The sequence below is a fragment of the Hyla sarda genome, chromosome 4, assembly GCF_029499605.1.
Source record: "Hyla sarda isolate aHylSar1 chromosome 4, aHylSar1.hap1, whole genome shotgun sequence".
NCBI lineage: Eukaryota > Metazoa > Chordata > Amphibia > Anura > Hylidae > Hyla > Hyla sarda.
In genome coordinates, this window is record NC_079192.1 from 215656312 (window position 1) to 215680969 (window position 24658).

Sequence of the window (24658 nt, forward strand, 5' to 3'; positions counted from 1 at the left end):
AACAAAAGTTGCAGTTTACCAGCCTTCCCTTCGGCCTATCCTCAGCACCATGGTGCTTTACAAAACTACTAAAGCAGGTTACAGCGATACTGAGAGCAAGAGGAGTCCGATTGATTATCTGGACGATATCTTGATCCTTCACAGTCTCTTCCTCTTATTCGTCTTCATGTTCATTGGACAATGACTCTCCTATCCAATCTGGGTTTCATTATCAACTCAGAGAAATCAATTTTTTTCCCCCTCTTGGGAGATTCCTGGGATTTCTCATCCATTCACAGGAAGCAACTTTAAGTCTTCCTCCCAAGAGATTAAAGACAATTCGCAGTGAAATCCGGATCGTTTTGAACAAACAGCTGATATCCCTTCGAGCCATTGCTCGAATCGTCGGCCTTCTATCGTCTTCCATTCAGGCCATATTTCCAGCCCCCCTCCATTACAGGGCTTTACAACGGTTGAAAATTCAACACCTCAGAAACGGTTTAGGTTACTCCAACGAGATAGCTTTAACCTCAGAAACCAGGGAGGAACTTTTATGGTGGCTAATCCACATTCAAGCATGGAACGGGAAGACTATCTTCAACGCTGTTCCAGATTGGATTGTGGAATCCGACACCAGCCGCTCAAGCTGGGGGGCAAGATGCGGTTCCTCCTCTACAGGAGGCAAATGGTCGGAAGAGGAGTCGCTATTACATATCAATTGTTTAGAACTCCTAGCTGGATAATTTGCCATCAAGAGTTTTGCCAGTCACAGATCTCAATGTTGCATTCTCTTACGAATGGACAACATTTCAGCGGTTCAATCTATCAACCGCTTAGGTGGAACGAAATCTATGATTTTAGCCAATATTGCCAAAGAATTTTGGCATTTCTGTCTTTCCAGGAATATTGTTTTGAAAGCAGAATATCTGTCAGGTCTCTCCAATACAATTGCGGATTGGTACTCTCGCTACTTGGTAGATTCCAGCGACTGGAGACTAGATCCCCATCTTTTTCATCAATTCTCTTTGAGGTCCAGTACACCAAGATCTCTTTGCTTTCAGACTCAATCGTCAAACATTCTTCAGTTGGCGCCCCCGGACCCAGAAGCCGAGGGCACAGATGCTCTCCTAGAGCTATGGCCACCAGAGATCCTTTATGCATTCCCTCCATTTATTCTAATCCCGAGGGTACTTCAACTAGTACGATCCCAGAAATCAACCATTACCCTCATTACCCCGTTTTGGCCAACCCAATCATGGTTCCCACAAATATTGGGCATGATTATAGATTACCCCAGGATTCTTCCATCTCACCCCTTAATCCTTCAAGACCCTACGGGGAACCCTCATCCTCTGACCAAATCAGAGCTCTTGACTCTAGTAGCTTGGTTCATCTCGTGTTGCCAGTCCAAGATCCAGAGTTTTCATCGTCAACTAGAGACATCCTCGCAGATGCTTGGGCTCCAGGTACCAGATCTGCTTACAGATCAGCCTGGAAAATTTTGTCTGATTGGTGCTCTCAACGGGATTTGGATCCCGTCCATGCACCTTTAACCCAAATCCAAAATTTTCTCTTTTTCCTTTGACTTAGGGAAAGCATATCGTACCATTAATGTATATCACTCTGCAATACCTTTTTACCATGCTCCTATAAATTCTATTTCTATAGGTAAGCATCCTTTAATTTGTAAATTATTAAAAGTATCAAATTTAGACGTCCACCTTTACCTAAGTATCACTCTACTTGGGACGCTTCAAAAGTTCTGAATTTAATTGAATATTGGGGTGACAATAATATTCTTTCATTAAAATTTTTATCTCTCAAACTCACTACCCTTTTATGTCTCATTTCCATTAAAAGAGTATCTGATGTACGGGCTCTTGACCTTTCCCGTAGACAATTCTTTCCTAGTGGAGTTTGTTTCCATATAACAAGGAGAACCAAAACTAATCTTCACTCAGTATTTTATCCTGCCTTTCCTCATAACCCCAATTTATGTGTAGTTCGTTGTTTAAAAGTTTACGAAACCAAGATCTATCCATTCTACCCAATTACTTATTTATTTTCAAAAACCTTTCCATCCAGTCTCACCTCCCACATTAGCCAGATGGATAAGACAGACTATGGCTCTAGCGGGTATAGATATATCTCTGTTTGGAGCTCACTCTACTAGAGGAGCCATGTCCACTAAATTGAGTCAAGTGGGAGGATCTCTAGCAAATATCCTAAAAGCTGCAGATTGGTCATCTGAGTCCACTTTTAAAACTTTATTTTAGACCAGAATCCCATGTATCTATGGTTATCTTATAATTTGATATTGTATTGTACTATACTTGCTTTTGTTATTATATGTACTTTCTTATCAGTTAATATTTGATAGCTTTAAACTTGCATAATGGAGTCTCCTGTCGTGTTTTAAAATTGGAGATTTTCCTAGTCTAGATGACGGAAAATATAGATTTTATTAACGACAGGAGACGAACATTATCCCTCCCTATTCCCTACCCGATATTATCTACATGTTTTATTTCTTTCAGTTTAATTGCTCATTCCGGATGAGATTTCGTTTGAGAGGTGAATTCCCTTCTTCAACTCCACAATTTCAGGACGTTCGTTGGATTTTTCATCTAGAGTTCTTCAGCCGTTGGAAGATTTTACTCTTCAATCATTCGGACTGTTTCTTCTGTTAACTTCCTTTATTTCTTCAAATAGTCCATATTGTTATATTAGATATACTTATACCTTCTATGGGAAAATGTATTTGGTTATTTTATTTATTTATTTTATCTCTTCGCACCAAAGAAGAGGAAGTAGATTACCTGTATGCACCTTATATCACCTATGCTCACCTCTGATTGGTGGTTAGGGCATACCTATTTGCATTCTATTGTTTTTTCTTTGAAAAAACTTTATTGTACCTAGCTGCTATTTTTGACAGTAAAGAAGAATAAGCATAATGTTAGTCTCCTGTCGTTAATAAAATCTATATTTTCCGTCATCTAGACTAGGAAAATCTCCAATTTAATTTTAGAAGTACGACAAAATCAAACCTACATAAGTAGGGTATCATTTTAATTGTATGGACCTACAGAATATAAAGATAAGGTGTCATTTTTACCGTCAAAATGTACGGCGTAGAAACAGAAGCCCCCAAAAGTTACAAAATGGCGTTTTTTTTTCTTTAAATTTTGTCTGACAATTTTTTTTTATTTTGCCGTATATTTTTTGGGTAAAATGACTGTCATTACAAAGTAGAATTCGTGGCACAAAAAATAAGCCATCATATGGATTTTTAGGTGCAAAATTTAAAGAGTTATGATTTTTTAAAGGTAAGGAGGAAAAAAACAAAAGTGGAAAAACCCTTGGTCCTTAAGGGGTTAAAGGGGGTACTCCGGTGGAAACTTATTATTTTTTTTTTTTTAATGAACTGGTGCCAGAAAGTTAAACAGATTTGTAAATTACTTCTATTAAAAAAATCTTAATCCTTTTAGTACTCTTTAGCAGCTGTATACTACAGAGGAAATTAGTTGCTTTTTAATTAAATTTTTGTGTTGTCCACAGTGCTCTCTGCTGACCCCTCTGTCCATGTCAGGAACTGTCCAGAGTAGCATATGTTTGCTATGGGGATTTTCTCCTGCTCTGGACAGTTCCTGATACGGGCATCAGGTGTCAGCAGAGAGCACTGTGGTCAACACAAAAAAGAAATTCAACAAATAAAAATTTTCCTCTGCAGTAAACAGCTGCTAAAAAATACTGAAAGGATTAAGATGTTTTTAACCTCCCTGGCGGTATGATTCTGTCTGGAAATTTGTACCAAAAGCGGTACAATTTTTTTAACTGAATTTCACATCTTCCCCCCCGCCCATTTCACATCTCCCCCGTCACATTCCCCCTCCCTTGTCACATTCCCCCATCACATTCTCCCCCCTCCCTTGTCACATTCCCCCATCACATTCTCCCCCCTCCCTTGTCACATTCCCCCATCACATTCTCCCCCCTCCTTGTCACATTCTCCCCTCTCCTTGTCACATTCTTCCCCTTCATGTTACATTTCCCCCCCCCTTGTCACATCCCCCCTTCATGTCACATTCCCCTCCCCCCTGTCACATCCCCCCTTGTCACATTCCCCCCTTGTCACATCCCCCCCTTGTCACATCCCCCCCTTGTCACATCCCTCCCTTGTCACATCCCTCCCTTGTCACATCCCTGTCCTGCAGCAAATACACTAGGTTTGCCGGGCAGATTTCAAACCTAGTGTATTTCCTGCAGAACAAGCCCTTTCCCCTTCAGCCAATCACAGGCTTTACACCACTGCGGCCTGTGATTGGCTGAAAAGTGAAAGGTCCTAGAAGATGAATAGTGAAGAGAGGACACCCCGGGCTGCACGGAGGGGAACGGCATCTGCAGGGACCGGGACTAGGTGAGCAAAAGGTTTTTTTATTTTACTACTTCCTTTTACACTTAGCTCAGTGTTTTTCTACCAGGGGGCCTCCAGCTGTTGTGAAACTACTACTCCCAGCATGCCCGGACAGCCTTTGGCTGTTCGGGCATGCTGAGAGTTGCAGTTTTGCAACAGCTGGAGGCCCCCTGGTAGGGAAACACTAACTTTTAGTATTTTTCTTTACCTGCTCTGGCCGGCCTCCCCAACGGGAGCCGACCAGAGCAGATAATCGCATGTTTTCCCGGGGGGCCGCATCGCTATATCGCATTGCTTTTGCGATAGATCGTGCAGCCCGGCCGGGAACTCTGCAATTCTACCCCGAGCGTGACTCGGGGTTACCGATCCTGGCTGGGAAAATTAACCCGAGTCACGCTCGGGAATACCGCTCAGGTAGTTAATAGAAGTAATTTACAAATCTGTCTAACTTTCTGGCACCAGTTCATTTAAAAAATAAAAAAAAATAAAAAAAGTTTTCCACCAGAGTAACCCTTTAAAGTCAACAACCGCCGAGCCGCGCGGTTCGTTACCATTCGAATTGCTGTAACTTCGCTCATCTCTAGTGAACAGCGTACAAGCTAAATCTCTCAAAATTAGTTTTTTTCTTTAAGTACAATTAGTTAAAAAAAAAAAAAAACACAACATGTGGCTCTGTATGTGGAAAAATAGTTATGGCTTTTAGAAGATGTTACAAAAAATTACCGATAAGGAAGGGGGATAAAAACGGCAGTGTGTGAAACAACCCTAAGGCAATTTCATACTGCTATAATGTAGCTTTAACAATTGGACTTACCTTCAAACCGTTCAGAAGGCACAGCATTATCCACAGATTGAACTACAACTTTATGCTCTTTCTTGAATTTATCAAAAGCCTTCTTGTTAATGTCATCTTTTTGCTGAGGATCTGCAGTAAAAGGAAAATTAATGTTAATCTTCTATAGGCAGACCTGTAATGTAGGTATTAACCCCTTCCCGCTATAGGACGTATGCGGCGGGACCCGGCTGTCAATCGCAGCCAGTCCCGCTGCTGGGGCTGTGATCACGCGGATCCTGGCAGCATTAACCCCATAGATGCCGTGATCAATCCTGATCACGCATCTATGGTGTTGACAGGGGGATCGCAGGTCGCCGTTGGTTGCTATGGCAGCAGGAGGTCAGATCATGAACTCCTGTCTGCCTGCTATGGAAGCCTGTGAGATCCAGCCACAGATCGCGTCATACTGTGCTGCAGTACAAATGTTTAGCAGCATAGTATAACCTGTAAAAAGTGTAAAAAATTTAATAAAAAGTTCTTCAATACATGTATGACATGTAAAAAAAAAAAAAAAATGCCCCTTTCCCAATAAAAGCCCTGCATTAGCATCACCAGAAAAGATCAAAAACACATTATAAAAACTAATGTAAATTATCCCGCACAGTAAAAAAAAAAAAAACAGAAAATTCGACACTTTTGGTACAAATAGCGGAATAAAAAAAGATCAAAAAGGTAGCACGTATTGCAAAAATGATACCAATAAAAAGTACAGCTCATCCCCCCCCAAAAAAAGCCCTTAAATAAAGTTACGGCTGTTGGAAAATTAATGTCAGAAAAAGAATTTTGCTCAGAAAAGGAAAAAGAACATAGAAAGCTATATAAAATGGGTATCGCCATAATCGTACTGACCCACAGAATAAATAGATCACTTTTACTGCACAGTGTACACCATAAAAAAAGAATTTAAAAAAAAAGCCAGAAATTTTCCAGTTTTTCACAATATTTTGGAGTTTTTCCACACAAAATGCTGCATGTGTCAACAAAAATGCACCACTTATATAAAGTATAATATGTCACAAAATAATCTCAATCGCTCTGCTCAGAAAAAGCATTCTAACGTTATTACTGTTAGAATGTCAAATAAAATAAAAGGAGCCTGTCATTAAGGTAAAAAATGGGTCCGTCCTTAAAGGGGTACTCCGGCACTTAGACATGTTATCCCCTATCCAAAGGATAGGGCATAAGATGCCTGATCGTGGGGGTCCCGCCGCTGGGGACCCCCGTGATCTTGCACGATGCACCCAGTTTAAAAATCAGTCCCCGGAGCGTGATTACTGTCGATCACGGGGCCGGAGCATTGTGATGTCAAGGCCCCGCCCCGTGTGACGTCATGCTCCGCCCCCTCAATGCAAGCCTATGGGAGGGGGCGTGACAGCTTTGGATAGGGGATATGATGTCAAAGCGCCGAAGTACCCCTTTAAGGGGTTAAATAAGGTAAAATTGTATAGCTTACTAGTGTTTGTCGAGCCACAACATTCCTTCTTACTTCCTGAATACACAAGTCATTTATTTTTGGCCATAATATTACACTTACATTGAAAGGTAAAGGCTTGAAAAAGTTCTTTATAACTAGAACCTTCACAGAAAACTAGAGACAAGAAATATGTCAACACCAATTGTAGTAAGAAAAATGAAGGCTTGATTCTGCTCTACATATACAGTATATCTGTCTTATTTTTTTAAATCAAGTAGTTTTTATTGAAAATTTTTTCAAGGTATAACACACAAAGAAAAACATTTACATACCCAACCCCCAGCCCCCTCCCCCCCCACAGGAAAAAACAAAACACCCCACCCAACCCCACCCCACCCCCCGTGTCTTCCCTTCGTAAGCATAAGGAACTATATCATAAACCAAGTGAACAAGGTCTTGTATTAGCGATGAACCCCGTGGGAGGACATCACAATCACACCACATGGCCGGTCTAGCACCAGCTAGAAGACAGGTAAATAAAACATGGACACAGCACACTGGAGAAGTTAGCACACCAAGACAAGAAGGTCGACCCCCAAGAAACACAAGTGATCTACAAGCAATATTGGAAAATAACAAAAAAAGAGCACCTACACAAACCAGGATAAGGTAAGGAGTGAATGACTTCACACTACCTTAAGAGACCCCCCCAGTAGGACATCCATCGGAGTTCCCCTTAAATATGCAGACGGTAAACCTGGAGTGTCTATCCAAGGACCCCATATGGACTTGAACTTACAGGTAGCCTTCCTCTTAAGATATACACACTTCTCCAGTCTAATAATATGATTAAGCTTATTGATAAGTTCAGAAATAGTGGGAGGAGCAGAGCGCAACCAGTGCTGAGCAATTAGTTTACGGGCTTGATATAAAATCCGACTTATACCTATATACAATCCACTATCTTCATCTAGCCCATCCAAATAGCCCAATATACACGTTACTGCCGATAAAGTCAACAGGCAACCAAATTCTCTCTGGACAAGCTGTCCCACCTCACCCCAAAATTGACCAAGTGTGGAACAGCTCCACATAACATGTAATAGATGAGCATCTGGTCGGGAGCAACGGGGACTGCACGAGTCTGGACGGACACCAATTTTGTGCAAAAAGGCAGGGGTACGATACACCCTGTGCAATAAAAAGATATGGGACACCCGATGGGCCTCTGAGACAGCCAATCGCGGGGTCATGGTCAGTATTCGCTCCCATTGCTCGCCCGACAGAGGCCCCACATCCACCTCCCACCTATCTTTTAGATTTAGAGGGTATGCATCATGGTGAGAAGACAATAAGGCTTGATAGAGTATTGATATCATTCCTTTAGTGGATGTACACGTAAATAGACCATCTACCTGAGTGGACGAACCGACCGTCAAATTACAAGTCCGAGCCTGCGTGTCCAAAGCATGTCTAAGTTGTAAATAACGATAAAAAAATGAATGTGGTAAATCAAACTCCTCTTGCAGTTGGGCAAATTACTTCAGGGTTGGTCAGTCATATAACTGCGAAAGATACAAGACACCCCGAGCCACCCATCCCTGAACATCAGGCAGAGAACTAATCTCAGGTAGATCAGAGTTATACCATAATGGGGAGTAGGTTACAAATGTAGGGTAATTCAGGAGTGATCTAAATTTCATCCACACCTTACGAATAAGAAGAAAAGTAGGAGGAAAGTCCGGGGGGGGCGAGTCTGTGCAGCCATTTCTAGAAGATATATAGGGGTGACCTTCCCAATACGCCTAGACACCAAGTCTCCAGTGCGCCTGATAGTGCTATATTGTGCCAAACCCTTTAATTGCTGTACCTGCGAAGCCAAAAAGTAAATCCAAGGACTGGGGACAGACAAACCTCCCGCCTCTTTACCACGCTGTAGCGTTTCTAAGCGAATTCTCGCTGATTTGCCATTCCAGATGAGCTCTCTATATAAGGTTTGGATCCGACGAAAATAGGTCACCGGAATCCAAACAGGAGTATTATGAAGAATATACAAAAACTGAGGCATAAGAACCATTTTAACTAAATTCGACCTCCCCACCATTGACAGGGGCAACCTACACCAAGCAGATACCTTCTGGGAACTACGATCCAGCAACGGAACCAAATTCAACCGGATATACTCCGTAGGGGAAGCTGTTATATGTACACCTAAGTATTTGAACTGAGACACAACAGGTAAGCCCAACTCCGTAAGAACAGACAGACGGGAGAGGGTCCAGGGGGAGCAAAGCAGACTTATCCCAGTTAATAGCCAATCCGGAGTAACTACCATACGTTCTAATTAAAGTCATTAGAGGGGGCAGAGAGTGTGCCACATCGCCAAGGAACAGCAGCATGTCATCAGCATAAAGAGCAATACGCTCTTCTAGCTCCCCATAACAGAAACCCCTGAATACCACGGAAGATCGAACTAAGGCCGCCAATGGTTCAATAGCTATAGCGAACAAGAAAGGGGATAGGGGACACCCCTGGCGGGTACCACGCCCCAACGAGTAAGGTGAAGACAATAAACCATTAACCCTTATGCGGGCGCTAGGGGCAGCATACAGTAACTGAACAAATGCAATAAAACTATCCCTGAAACCCATCTTACGCATCACACTCCATAAGAAACCCCACTCGACACTGTTAAAAGCTTTGGCAGCATCGAGTGAGAGCACTGCCCTACAAACCGCTCGGTCAGGCTCAAACTGGAGATTTAAGAATAGCCTTCTAATATTATCAGCAGTAGATTTTCCGGGCATGAAAACTGTTTGATCACTATGTATTAAGGAGGTTATTAAACTGAAAGGAGGCGATTAGCCAGCACCTTCACTAGTAATTTGACATCATCACATAACAAGGATATCGGTCTATAGGAGCTCGCCTGGAGTGGGTTTCAATAATAAAACTATAATGGCTTCCATCATGGACCCAGGGAGACCCCCTCCCTCCCCTGCAACACGGAATACCTCCAACAAAGCTGGTAACAAAACCTCCTGGTATTGCTTGAGGTATTCATTAGGTAGACCATCAACACGTGGTGACTTTTCGGAAGGCAGGGCCCCCAAAGCATCCTCCAATTCTGTAATAGAAATAGGGGCATCAAGAAGGTCCCTTTGTTCCTGCAACAGAGATAGGAGCGGTATGCCAGAGACAAATTGGTCAATGGCATCAGTATCATAATGCAGTTTAGAAGAGTAAGTCTCCTCATAAAAAGGACACTGAAATTCTCAGAATGTCGATATCAGTTTGAACCACCGCTCCATTGCTATCACAGAGACAGGGAATAGAGGCCGAACCCTGCTGCGCCCTAATAGTACGAGCTAATAGTCGGCCTGTGCTTTCTCCACTCTCAAAGTAACGTTGTTGCTGGAAAAAACACTTATCCGCCATTCGCAATAGATGTGAATCAAGAATGCTTTGCATAGACTGCCACTCCTCTCTATGGGCATCAGATGGATCATCCAAATACCTCTGTTCGGCCAAGAGCACCTATTGCTGCAAAGAGGCCTGTACACCTGTTTTTAGTCTTACAGGTAGCAATATCCCTTACCAGAATGCCCCGCACATATGCCTTTAAAGAATCCCACACCGTTCCCACTGATGCAGAACCCGCATTAACCTCAAGGAACGTTACTATATCATTTTGAAGCGTATGGCCCACAGAGGGGACCTGAAGCCAAAAAGGATTCAGTCGCCAAAGTGAACCCCGCTGTTTGGGGCAAGGATTAAAAACTATTTGTACAAGAAGGGGGGAATGATCTGAAAGAACTCGGGGAAGGTATTCCACCGATGTAACAAGCAGAAAAATAGAGTCATTGCCTAATGCGAGATCAATGCAGGATAATGAACCATGCAAACTGGAACAACAAGAAAACTGTAAGGTAGTGGGATTGCGTCTCCTCCATAAGTCTACCCACTCCACCTCATTTAAGAATTTAGCTAGACCCAAGGTACCTGGGGTGCCAGGCCGCCCATCTCTACCCAACCTATCTAAGCTAGGCTGTAGCAAGTTATTGAAGTCCCCCACCAACAAAAGCGGAACATCAGGTAGAGAGGAAAGCCAACCAAAGCCAACAACAAACGGTTAAAGGTGCCATACAGGCACACAAATCTTCCCTCAATGTCTATACAGCTAGATATAGTAGAATATGTAATATTTCTATGGACAAGCACACTAACACCCCTAGCACGGGACAAGAAAGTGGCATGAAATGTATTACCAAACCACAGCTTATCGAGAAAATGTTTAGTATCACTAGTCAGGTGAGTCTCAGATAAGCATAGTATGGCTGGTTGGTGTGATTTGAGTGCCTGAAATACAGCTAGTCGTTTAGTGGGGTCATTAAGGCCCCGTACATTCCATGCCACCACTGTAATATCAGTCGCCATTTGGAGACAAAACAAAATAATGACAAAGGATAACATGGTAACCACAAGGACCACTATGAGCGTAATAAAGAGCACAAGAAGACCTAGTCACTACAGAGAACAAGGAAGAGAAGACACAAAAGGTACAAAAACAACCCAGACAGACATACATAACAAAACACACAGAACAGTTGCAACTAGCAACACTAGGGGCAAGTAGACTGCCCAGATTGTGTGAGCAGAAAGTATATCAAATTAAGCAATGAAAAATTACGAAGTAACATTTAGGCCTGAGCATATCAAAACTCAATATCAGATGGACATATGGTAGCATGAATAGCCATCCTGAGGGCAATTACATAAAAAAGTAGGACACAATAACAGATAAGGCAGAATGTGAAGTATCTTGACTATCGAGTCCGTTCAGCAAAAATCACAGACACCAGAAAAAATATGGTGCCCAACAGAGCATAGGAAAATCAGCCAACAAATTATACGTCAACAGTAATCAAAGAGTGTCCTAAGTGCGAACACGCCGCAAGTGAGCCTCGTGTTGGTCCAGCCACTCCACAGCCGACACAGGATTGTCAAACATACGGGTAGTCCCCAGGGCAGCAACCCTGAGGCGTGCAGGATACAGCATGGAGTATATCACATTCAATGCCCTCGGCATTTGACATCAAGGAATTTGGCGCGCCTCTTTTGTACATCCGCAGAGAAATCCGGAAAAATGGAAATGCGGTTGCCGTTGATAGTCAGAGAGTCCAAGTCTCTGGCCTTGCGCAGAATTATGTCCCTGGCCTTGTAGTGCAGAATACGGATAAGCACAGCTCTAGGGGGAGCACCAGGAGGCAATGGGCGGGTGGGTACCCTATGTGCTCGCTCCACAGCAAAAAGCGGGGTCAAAGTATCACGGCCAAACGTAGTAAGGAGCCACTTTTCAAAATAGTCACCAGGGTCTCGACCCTCCACCTTTTCAGGGACACCCACCAGCCTTACGTTATTTCTCCTCAGGCGGTTTTCTATTTCATCAGATTTCGCAGCTCGTGCAGACAAATTATTAATGACACGGTGCATGTCTCACTTAAGTGGTGGGACCTGATCCTCCAACTCTCCCACTCTTTCCTCCACCACACTCACACGCTCAGAGACTTTCTGCATATCATGACGAATCAAATTAACATCCTCACGCAGACCACGCAGGAGCAATTTGACATCAGTGTTGCCCCTGGATATGGCTACAAAAATATCTTTCAGCGTGGGCTCAGCAAGGTCCTGGGGTGAAGAGGTATGTCCTCCAGAATCAGCAGCACCAGCATCCAAGGGGTTAATAGATGAAAACTGGGATAAAGGAGGCATAGGTGAGGTACCTACTGTGGGCAATGCACTGGTACCAGCAGCACTATCATTGGGGACAGAGGAGAGTATGGTAGAGGAGTCCCCCTCATGGTTCTCCAGCACTGCAGCAATTTCAGAGTCACAGACAGACTGACCTGCGGCCTCCACATGCAGATTCCCATCCGTTCTGGTGGTAGAGCTCCGGACCACCGCTGCAGAGGGACCCCCAGTTGGCCAGTCAGCCCCTCCGGCATCATCCTCGCTCCACACTGCTCTGGGATCCTGCGCCTCCATGTCAGTAATGCGTGCGAAGCGCTGCAGGTGCTCCGCCACGCTAGAGAGTTCAGGGCAAGATGGCGCCCGCTCCCTGCACTCGGCGGCCTTTCCAGCACCTATAGTTGCAGCGCCACGCGATCCCGTTTTTCTGCCGTCCGGACATCACCTCTGGACTCGTCCAGGAGTGTTCCCCCGTAGGTTCAGGTAGGGGAAAAGCAAAATACTGGCCATAGTCCAGGATAATAGTAGGATTAGTGAGGGAGCTCAGGCACACAGCGTCCTCTCACATGCCGCTCCAAGCCACACCTCACAGTATATCTGTCTGCATTCAGTATATACGTGTTATAACTGAGAACAGTTGATCTTTCTATTGAAATCTGGCTAAGAGGCTGTGATTTTTCTATGCTTATATGGTGTATAAGCTGTTGTATATAAGTACAATTGCCATAAAACCTGTTAGCAGGCTAGTTAACAACTAAACACTGTGGGAGAAAGGGGAGGGAAAAGCATTGTCAGGGAGTAATAGCTATATGAAAGTAGTTTATGCTTAGAACAAACTTCCAACAGATGTGGTTGGAAATCAACCGTAAGTGAATTTATAGATGTAATCCAAGAATAGGTTTTTTATGCTTATGTAATGCAGCATAGGCGATTAAAAGACACTTATGTAGAGGTTTTTATGTATTAACTTGTTGCTTAACAATTCTAGCTGATGTGACATGGATGGGTTTTTAGCCATACTGATCCTTATTTTATCATTTAAATGTTTTCCTAATGCTGTCAGTCACCCATAAAGCCTCTGGCTTTACAGGGAGAGAGAAGGGGTCTTCTCACCGCAGTTTCCCTAATGAGATCATCTGGTGATCTATTACTTGACTAGACTCCAGCACCCTTAACTGCTAAGACACAAGTGGCTTTGGGTCAGCTCAAACCATGTGCAGTTTTAATGCATTTTTTTGTTCAACGTGCGGTTTTGGGGTTTTCTTAGAGAAATATTGCCATGAGCTGAAAGTTATTTAACCTATAATCACAATTGAGGTATTTTATGAAAATTAGAAGTCTTTAGGCTATTGTGCGGATTTTCAAGAAAATCACAGAAGGTATAAAACTGCTATATCCCGATCCCATAGAAATAGCAGCGGTAGTATACAGATGGACCTGGGTGGGAAGGAGAAGGGTCTGTGAGCTGCCAGGAAGCATCAATATGTGATGATGAGTCAGCTGACCCAGGGCAGACCACATCTGACACATTAAACACATTTCTGGGTCATTAAATTGATAAAATGCATGAATACAGCTGGGCAGGAAAGAAACATGGCACAGTCAGAATAATGATGTCACAATTGTGCATGCCTGGTATAAACATACAGTGCTGTATTTGTGGGTGTATTTGCCCCTTAACTGGTTTATTTATTTATTTTTCACACAAGAAATCAACCACAAAGTGAGAAAATGTGGTACAGTAGTTGATCATCTTAGGAGAGGTAGAATTCCAAAAAAAAAAAAACACCAAAACTGCATCAAAGGTCTTCGGTTTAGGTGTCAATTACTTTTTCACATAGGGCCAAGAAGGTAAGATTGTTTTATTTATTATGGGGAAAAAGCTATCACTTGAAAATTGTATTTTGTGTTTACTTGGGTTACTTTGTTTGATCATCTGAAACATAAGTGTGACAAATGTGCACACTTATATGTTTCAGATGATCAAAGCACTGTATCTATAATAAGTAGAGGGCATTGCCAAACCTGAATCTAATAAATCGGCCAACAATTAATTTAGTCTTGTAAAAGTCATTCCACTTTCCTAGTGTTCAGACTCTGGCCTGTCTCTTTCAAGACTTCTTTAGGGATTTGGAACAGGACTTTAGATGACTAAACTATGCTTTCATACATTTTCTATGCATGTTTTTTATGTTAACCATTTTAGTGATATTTTTTTAATAATTCTAAAATCTTGCAGTTTCTATTCTGCCACTGGGTCTAAAACTAAGCTAAGACTTCCTGTTTTGTACAGATCATTTTCCAGTAATGCCTTTCTTCTCCACAGTACAGTGAAAGGTGACACCAGTAGATAAATAAGACCCCATTCACAGCAGCGATCAACCATCCCCCTTCCTATAGAATGACCTCTACAAAGGTCACAGAGAATGCTCAGTTGTATCTACAATTCATGTTAATGGGACAGGTCTTGGTATATTGTTGTATTTAGTCCATTGGTCGTGCTGTAAAGCATCTCTCTAAATGCTGTTAAACAGCTCAGGCAAGATGCATGCCCCCATAATAATAATATGGCTGATTGGCATACATCAATGACAAATATTCTTAAGACCACTCACCAAGTTTCTGAAGGGATTTTGCTTTGTTTATTACATCCTTTGCAGTTCTCTTTATACCCGAAACAGAATGCAAGTTCATATAATTGGCAATAACGTCCCACCTGCAAAATAAAATTAATTGGAACCTGGTAACTACAAATACAACGCAAGTTGGGTCTTTGTGATAAAAACATTATACCATTTTGCATGAAGAATGTTAGTACACGTAGATGCTTATGTGAAAACAGTTATGCAAAAGAGAAGGGTCAGATAACATTTGTTTCTTTTATGTCTTGCAGCAGCAGCACCAATTGGAAAGATTATAGGGGAGACTTATCAAAACTTGCAGAAGTTGACCAGTTGGCCAACAACCAATCAGATAACTCCTATTTTAGAGTTAATTTTTTAAAAATGAAAAAATAAATGTCTTTATATCGAACCCCGAAGTTACTACCGTATGTCATCCAGTTGATTGATTGGGTTCTGGAGACAGACCATCTATATCTGAATATTCACTGATTGGGGTGTTGAAGGTCTTTTGTCCTCTTCCAGGCTAAGAATTACCGAGTGGCTTTGCCTGCTGAACAGCACAGGCAGTCTCATATTCCCATGATCTAAAGAAGAGTGGGAGGAGATATGGTATTCTCGCATTTTAGTATCCCCCTGCTGCCAATAACAAATAGATTCAATTGTACATCATCCACTACAGTTACGTTACATTACCCCTCCTAGACTCCATAGAATGGGGCATTCTGCCTCAGACACATGCCATCGCTGTTATGCCCCTAGGGCTAATTTTTGGCATCTCATCTGGGCAAACCCATACATTGCATCCTTTTGGACCGATGTACTGTAATTGCTGTCCACTATAGTTAATCCTTCCTGGCCCCAACACACTCACACTCTACTTAGGGAGGTGCTGTTCCTTGCAAGAAAGGTGATTGCCCTTAGATGGATGGACCCGAGGCCTCCGACGGTTACTAGGTGGAAGAAGTTAGTAAATGCTATTGTACCCTTCTCGCATGTTGAAAAGGTTTACTCGATTTTCATTTTTACTTTTGTCTTTCTTTGCCTGCATGGTAATGCTGGGTAGTAGTTATCATCATCATTATTATTATTTTATATGTATTGTTTTTAGCTTTCTTTCAAGTGAAAACAACCATGGCTCAAGAGAAGTGATGGCATTTTTTTTGTAAATTGTCTTTATCTTCTGTTGTGTCAGTGACCCTGTACTCTCTAAAAGGTCCCTCTACTTTTGCTGTCTTCTCTCTCCATTAGGCTACTTGTTGGTCACTTTAGCTGTGCTGATGTGTTTGCAGGTATGATGTCGGATACCACGTGCCTATATGAGCATCCTTTTTAAGGGAAACTGACAGCCTGTTCACCTACACTAAACAATACACTGGGTTATAGTGCAAGTGAACTTGAGGGGGAAAAAAAAAAGTTTTGCTCACCAAAATTGGTCCAGCTGTCTAAGATATAGCCCCTGTTGCTAGTATGCAAATTACCTCTTCTGTGCAATGGAAACAAGAGCCAGCTTATCGAGCTTCCCTGCCTCTGTTCTCTTTGCTCAGCTATTCCCGGCCTTCTTGTGAATATTTATAATTCTTCACTCACACGTCATTACCATGTGAGAGTAAAGATGAATGAGCGGTGTATGTGCTCTGCCAGAGGCTGGATATTGAAGAATCAGCCTTCAGCAGAGTGATACTACAGTCGGTGGTGCAAAAGGAGATTTTTTTTTCTGTACTCACCGTAAAATCTCTTTCTTGTAGCCTTCATTGGGGAACACAGGAGACCATGGGGTATTATGCTGCTGTCCACTAGGAGGCTGACACTAGGCAAAAAAAGGAAGTCTGCTCCTCCCAGCAGGATATAACCGCCCACAGGTACAGAGCTAATCAGTTGTGTCACAAAGCAGTAGGAGAAGCCAAACAATAAAAGTAGACATGTCCGAAGGACACCAGAAAGTAACAACAGGTAACATACAACCTGACCGGGAACCGCAGAACAATAGCAGATACTACGGTAAACCAAGGTTACACCACCCATGAAAGTGGTGAAGTGGGCGCTGCCACTGTAGAAGGTTGTGGCTGTTTTTTCACTGTAGCAGCACTTTATATATACATTACACACATACACACGTAGTTGAGCCCCCCCTTATCCATCTGTTGCTGTAGAAGGTGCATCGCACCTGCTGGGACACAGTCAGTGGACAACTCCCACTGGTAGCTGGGGGACCGGAAACTCAGACAGTAGACCATGCACTCCCCTGGACGGTGTAGAGAGTCCGTTGAACATGCAGGGTCACCCCTTCGGCAAAATTCACTTGTGGTGGAGTGCCCTGAACTGCAGAAGCGGATAAGGGACATCATGCTCTCCATAGGCGCAGTAGAGGGTCCATGCCACATCGGTCTGTCCACACATATAGTGGGGCACCGGAACTGCAGCAGCGTTGCGGCACGCATTACGCTCCCCGCAGGAGTCGTGGAGGGTCCATTGCACATCGGACAACTTCCACTCACAGTGGAGTACCGGAATGCAGCTGCGGATGTTGGAGACATCATGCTCTCCATGGGCGCAGTAGGGGGTCCATGCTACATCGGTCTGCCCACATGTCTAGTGGGATATCGGAACTGAAGCCGCCGGATGCGGCAGGCATCATGCTCCTTGCAGGAGTCGTAAGGGTCCAGTGCACATCGGTCAACTTCCACTCTCAGTGGAGTACCGGAAATGAAGCTGTGGTTGATGCCACGCTCCCCATAGGCATTACAGAAGGTCCATCTTACGTTACCCCCATGGAAGCTGCCACAAATCGGTTGCACATTCGGGGTACCCCTGGCAATCACCTTGCACAGGTAGTGCCGCAAAGCAGCAAACTCTGTATGGGTGACCGATGGAAAAGGAAACAGGCAGGCTGCCGCCAGGTTACCGAGTATTCCCCAAGGGACTGGAAGGGCATGGTCAAACACTTCAAAAATTGGAAGGGAACAGACAGGGGCAATCACACGTCTGTACAATACAACCCCCTACGGCAAGACACTCATTCTGAAGGCTGAGAGTCAAGACAAATGGGAGCACTGTACCCAAAAATATTGCTATATGGGGCAAAGCATAGGGCGATTGAAGAAAAATGTTTGCGTGTCATCCTCGCCCAGGCGCCATGCTAATATTCTCTGTATCGCTCCAATATTCATTTAAACATATTTGTATGTTATTTAGTTATTTAATTATTTTAGTATATGTGCTGCCAGAGCAAACACCTGAGCAATTAAATTGACATGAAGGGGAAAATTTCAATTGAAAAAACTATGCAGCATCAAGTTTAGTTGTACAGACAGAGCTGTACAGTAATTTTATATTCAGCCACTAGAGAGAGAGTAGTGCGCCCATGAGCTAACTTATTTTTTTTTTATTAGTTTTTTTTTTATCAATAATTATATCGAGCGGCCCACTGAGAGGAAAGGGCACCCTGTAGAGGAAACAAGCCCGCGGCGGCAGCCACCGTAAAATGGTCTACAGAAGGTAAAGGGGCCGCACTGACAGAGGCCGGTGAGAGATCAGGCCATGGACTGGCCTTTACGGAGCAGCCGATTCCGCCTCTAACGAGAAATCACCCAGCCGCTTGGGACCGGAGACCCGCTGCCGGGGTCTCCAGCTGGTGCTGGACTAGAACGTGGTCAGGATACAGCACCTGGCCGCAAAACGTGCGCCATATAATGTGTGCGGGGGTGGGAGTGTAAAACGTGATTGCGCACGGGGGTGTATTGCAGTTCGGGCGCACAGAAAGCCCAAAATAAACACATGACAGGACCCGGACGTATGTACCAAGACCTCCTCACCAACGTGAGCCCCCACTGCAGTCACACGGGAGACCGGAGCTAGAGAGGAGAATGTGACCCAGGAAAGGGGGGACAGTACTGTCCCATGCAGCATAGCACCACCGGAGCATCCTATAGTAGAAGCCCAGAGGCCATGAGGTCCAGCCCTGCACAGCCACGTTTAATGGCGGCTGAGGAGCTGGGCCTAGAAAGGAAGGAGGACCCCAGGATAAGCATAAGGGAGGAACTTTAGTAAAAAATTAAAATAAAGGGGGGAGTAGGGAGATGTAATTTATACTCACCTACGGGCTCCATCTTCTTATACTCACCCTGTAGTCTACACTGCATGACGCCAAGCTGCCATAGCGAGGCAGGCAGGGGCAAGTTAAGTACCCAGACCCAGGGTACTACCGCCAATCGCTGGCGAGAAGGGGTTGACTACCCACACTTATGCACCGTGCCCCTTAGTCGCATTTAGGGGCAATCAGGTAGCGCCATGCTCCTGCCTTCCCACCTAAAAACAAGAAAAGAGAGGAAAAAAATAACTAAATACAGGCCCTTACTAGAAAATAATAACTCCAGACCTGTGTCTGCCTTCTACTGACACTAAGCTAAAACTGATTAGCTCTGTGGCTGTGGGTGGGTATATCCAGCTGGAAGAAGCAGACTTCTTTTTTTGCATAGTGTCAGCCTCCTAGTGGACAGCAGCATAATACCCATTGGTCTCTGTGTTCCCCAATGAGGCGACCGAGAAAACTATCCACTCTAATGATTAAAGGGGTATTTTTAAGGGAAATTTTTTTTATATGACTATGTTACAGGGTAGTATAGACACAATGGAGATGGATGTCTGTCTGACCATCACTAAAGACCCGAGCAACCCAACAAACACCTATACCCACGGTGTATAAAAATAGAGACAATATGTTAAAAGTAAATGGGGCTCAAAGGTCAAAGATATCTGGTTTAAAATAATTAGTATTTATTAATATAGAATGATAATAGATTAAATAGGGAATGTACAGGGCCCTTGTACTCCCCTAATTAATTTAATTAAATACACAATAATAAAATATAATAATACCAATAACAACTATAAAAATAATCTGCGACTTGAGCCTGTAATATCAATATAGCAATCTAATAATCCTGTGGAACAACACAGTGCAAATATTCATTCAATTGTTCCTATTCTCAGTGATCTTCAATATAAAGCAGATAAAATGTAGCAGCTACAGATATACAGTTAGTCAATTGATGCAATGATACGAGGAACGCCGCCGGGTTATTCACTCAGTATACCGCATCCAGCCGTTATATTAATTGCAAGTGAAAAGCCAATCGGGCTATCCACAATAAGGACTTGATGCTTGCTGACCGCCACCATTCCCAGCTGGTCCGACCAAGGGACTCCGCTTGACAGCGCTGCAGTCCCCCTAAACGGTGCCCACCACCAAGTGCTGCGTTCTTACGAGTTGGCCGAGACTCCAGCAGTGCGATCCCTGACTGAGGCAAGTCACCGGGTGAAAGACTCTATACAGCCGGCACACAGGACTACACTGAAGGGAGATCCGTGGCATCCCGGGAGTGGTGAGCATTGTATGGAGCTTATTGCAAACTGGCTGATTTGATATGACATTTTGATGTGTGGTATACACAGAGATGCTTAAGGAGTGATCTTTAGTGACTGTTCACCAAGCGCTACATTGTATCACTGTATCGGTGGGATCGAGTTGCTGCTGTCTGGACAGATACAGTATCATTGCATCAATTGACTAACTGTATGTCTGTAGCTGCTACATTTTATCTGCTTTATATTGAAGATCACTGAGAATAGGAACAATTGAATGAATATTTGCACTGTGTTGTTCCACAGGATTATTAGATTGCTATATTGATATTACAGGCTCAAGTCGCAGATTATTTTTATAGTTGTTATTGGTATTATTATATTTTATTATTGTGTATTTAATTAAATTAGGGGAGTACAAGGGCCCTGTACATTCCCTATTTAATCTATTATCATTCTATATTAATAAATACTAATTATTTTAAACCAGATATCTTTGACCTTTGAGCCCTATGTTACAGGGGCTGTAAATTTTGTATAGTTCATAATATAGTGTCTGTACCTGTGTGTGATGATTTTCTCACAAATCTTATGTGATTTTCACCCAAATATTTATTTTTAACAGCAAAAAAAAAAGGTGGTCTCAGATTTTTCAAAGGTTGCAATGCGGCCGAGACCTGACTCACTAGTCAGCTGATGACAGGGAGCCTGTCTGTTTCAATGGGTGGAGTGATCGCTTGGTGGGAGAGAAATCAATCTGCAACTAATGCAACAGCTGTAGGCACCCTGATTGAAAACCACAGGTCTTTTGAATGGATGCAGCTCATTTATGTTTCAATGGGTGGGGTGGCTGATGTGTGGGAGGGAGAAAAATTGAATTATAGGATTTGTAGGCAAAAAAGAAAATTCTAACAGGAAATGCCAGTTCACAAAAAGATAGCCACAGTGATATGGTAATCTCACAACATAGCCATTTAGCCCCAAGATAAGTGCAGATCCTTCCTAAGCATGTCCATTACTGTCTGGCAGGAAAGTACAGTGATCCCTCAACATACCAAATGAACTATCGTTAGTTGAAACCATCGTATGTTGAGGGATCCGAGCAATGATAAGTATAGGAAGTTATACTCACCTGTCCCCGCTGCTCCGGACGGTCACCGCTGCCCTGGATGTCACCCTCCATCGCTGTCGCCGCGTCCCCTTGTGTCCCCGCAGCTCCGGACAGTCACTTCTGCCCGGGATCGTCGCTCTTCATCGCCGCCTTCACGTTGCTGCGCATGCCGCTCCTATTGGATGACGGGACAGCGTGCGCGGCGATGTGATGATGACGAAGGAGAGCGATGGTAATGCAGGGGATCCTGAAAAGGACGGTCCAGAGCGCCAGGGACAGGTGAGTGATCATCACTGGACCACACGGGGCACCTTAAACGCCTATGCGGCGGCAGCTGAAGCAGTACGCTGCCGGATAGCCGTTTATGCGATGTCCCCGACATACAAAAGCATCGTATGTTGATGCTGCCTTCAACATGCAATGGCCTTTGAGAGGCCATCATATGCTGAAATTATCATATGTCAGGGCCATTGTAGGTCGAGGACGGTCCTAGACCAATGTTTTACTTACAGACAGAGCAGTAATCTCAACGTTTTACTTACAGACAGGCAGCATTGCCTTTAAGATCACCCTACAATGGTTAACCTGTAAATAAAGTTCTAGGTTGGGATAACATGCAGCAGTACTGTGCCGCATGGCTAAACCACGTGGATTTACCACAAAATGCAAGGCTGCTATTGGCTGCATGGATTATTTTACAGGCAAATTATGTTTTTACACATGCTTCATTGCAAAACCTAGTCTTTCATGTGAACCTAACCTTAAAAGAGTACCGCTCACTTTAGCCAGGCACCAGGACCCCAACACAAATTCCCAGCAATGCCACCAGTAAAGCAAACAATATATGGAATTGCCCGAAGTCCCAGACTAGAACTGCAAATGCATTGCAATGCATGTCTATTGGACTTCCAGCAGTTCAGTATACTGCTCGCTTAAAGGAGATCTGTATTGCATATAACTTTAGATCACAGGGGGTCCATGCGCTGGCAAATCCCCCCCCGTGATCTCCTGTAATGAGCTGCATCAGTCTGCCAGAAGGACCGTGTCGTCCCCAGCAGAAAGCCACGGCAGGCACACCCCCCTCCATGCATCTCTATGGAATTCATGGAGGAGGCGTGCCGGCTGCCGTGTCATACAGGGACGGAACACCCCCTTTCCTGTACATTACAGTGGCCCCGTACAGGAGATCGCAGGGGGCCCCAGTGCTCAGACCCCCGTGGCTCTATAACTTATTAGGGGATAAGTTATGAGCACTACAGATGTCCTTTAAAAGGGGTACTCCGGTTGAAAACTTTTTTAAATCGACTGGTGCCAGAAAGTTAAACAGATTTGTAAATTACTTCTATTTAAAAATCTTAATCCTTTCAGTACTTATTAGCAGCTGTATCCTACAGAGGAAATTTTTTTCTTTTTGAATTTCTTTTTTGTCTAGTCCACAGTTCTCTGCTGACACCTCTGTCCATGTCAGGAACTGTCCAGAGCAGCATAGGTTTGCTATGGGGATTTCCTCCTGCTCTGGACAGTTCCTGACATGGACAGAGGTGTCAGCAGAGAGCACTGTGGACAAGACAAAAAAGAAATAAAAAAAGGAAAGAATTTCCTCTGTAGCATACAGCTGCTAATAATTACTGGAAGGGTAAAGCTTTTTTAATAGAAGTCATTTACAAATCTGTTTAACTTTCTGGCACCAGTGGATTTAAAAAAAATAATGTTTTCCACTGGAGTACCCCTTTAAGTGGTAGAAATTAGCGTTACCGGGATCCTTCTGCCAGGGCGAAAATAAGAGGCCTCCTTTAAACAGTTTAAACACGTTTTCTAGCAGATTATCCATTTCCATACTAATTCTATACAGTTTAACTGATCATATCTTAGCTTGTAAAGAAAGCTGTTGTGCATATATGCACCCTCAAAAGTCCATAAATCCCAGAAATGCTACTTGAGAATGACTGACAAGTAATATTCAGACAACTCGATCTTACCTGGCATTAGTTCCAGCAGGAAATAAGTTCACAGCTTTTATTAATAACTGCAAGTCATCTTCTGACCAAGACTTGCTGCTAACACCTCCTCCAGAAGAAGACTGCTCTGCACCTTTTGTGGACTGCCTCATACGAGCCTCCTCCTGCTCCTTCTCCTTCTTAATCTGTGCATTTACTTCTGCAACCTGAAGAACATAAACACATTTAGATGGCTTATTTTTAAATAATTTTTCTGCTCTCAATATAAACAACATAGACTTCTTGCATCAGTCTGTCAAGTGTAATTTACTTAAAAATAGAACCGCTTGCGCAAAGCCACATTGATACATTGCAAACTCCATACTGGACGTACAAAACACTATAAAGGGAATGTAATGACATCAGTGTTTCAACTTTAGCAAAATCCTGCTGACATTGGATTCGGCAGTCATTTAGAGGCGTGTGCCTCTCAATAAAACTGCTTCTGTAGCTGCTACTTGTGGAGAAATAGCCGTTAATTTATACCGGAATATCGGTATAAGTTATCGGCCCTAACCTCCACAGATTATCGGTATCGGCCCTAAAAAAGAGCCGATAATCTAAAAAAATAGGCTCAGGCGCAACAATATCGGCTTGGTGGGCCTCCCTGAAAGAGCAGAAGGCTCGGATCCTGTGGTCTTCCTGGAGAAATGGCTAAAGGAAAGTCTGCCACCCGACCTTACTATACAGTGGAGAGGGCGCATCGTGTCCCGGCCAGACTCCCCCCTCCGGGGGCTCCTCCTAGACCTTTTTTTGCAAAACTCCTCCACTATAGAGACAGAGAGGCTATCCTGAGAGCTGTGCGTATTAAAGGTGAAGTGCGCTTCGACAGTCGGGTGGCCTTCTACCCCGATTTCTCGGTGGAGCTAGGCAAACAGCGGACCAAGTTCACCGAAGTTTGTCTCAGACTTTGTACCAAGGGATACCGCTATGCTATGTTGTTTCCAACTCTCCTTCGGGTGGTTGACGGGACTACGACTTGATTCTTCACTTCTCTGGCTGAGGCTCTACAGTGGGTGGATGCGGCTCCTCCAGACTGAATTCCAGACTGCCTGCTGCTGTTGGACTTTCCCACGCTTTTCAGTTTAGTTAGTTAGTGATAGGGGTTAGGCTTGCCTTCCCCCCTCTGGGTCCTGATTCTGGACTTCTGCACTGGACTTCAACTTTCT

The 24658-nt window shown here is 43.7% G+C and overlaps 1 protein-coding gene and 1 pseudogene across 1 annotated transcript in view; both read right to left on the reverse strand.

Annotated features, from left to right (window-relative positions):
• DNAJC2 (DnaJ heat shock protein family (Hsp40) member C2) overlaps positions 1–24658 on the reverse strand; it is a 91812-nt gene that overhangs the window by 3726 nt on the left and 63428 nt on the right. Inside the window, exons 13-15 of the mRNA XM_056573497.1 lie at positions 23472–23656; positions 15012–15112; positions 5211–5321 (exon numbers count right to left, since the gene is read on the reverse strand). Coding sequence (XP_056429472.1) covers positions 5211–5321; positions 15012–15112; positions 23472–23656 — 397 coding nt within the window. The remainder of the gene's footprint in view (positions 1–5210; positions 5322–15011; positions 15113–23471; positions 23657–24658) is intronic.
• On the reverse strand, positions 18120–18205 carry LOC130268135 (U6 spliceosomal RNA; annotated as a pseudogene).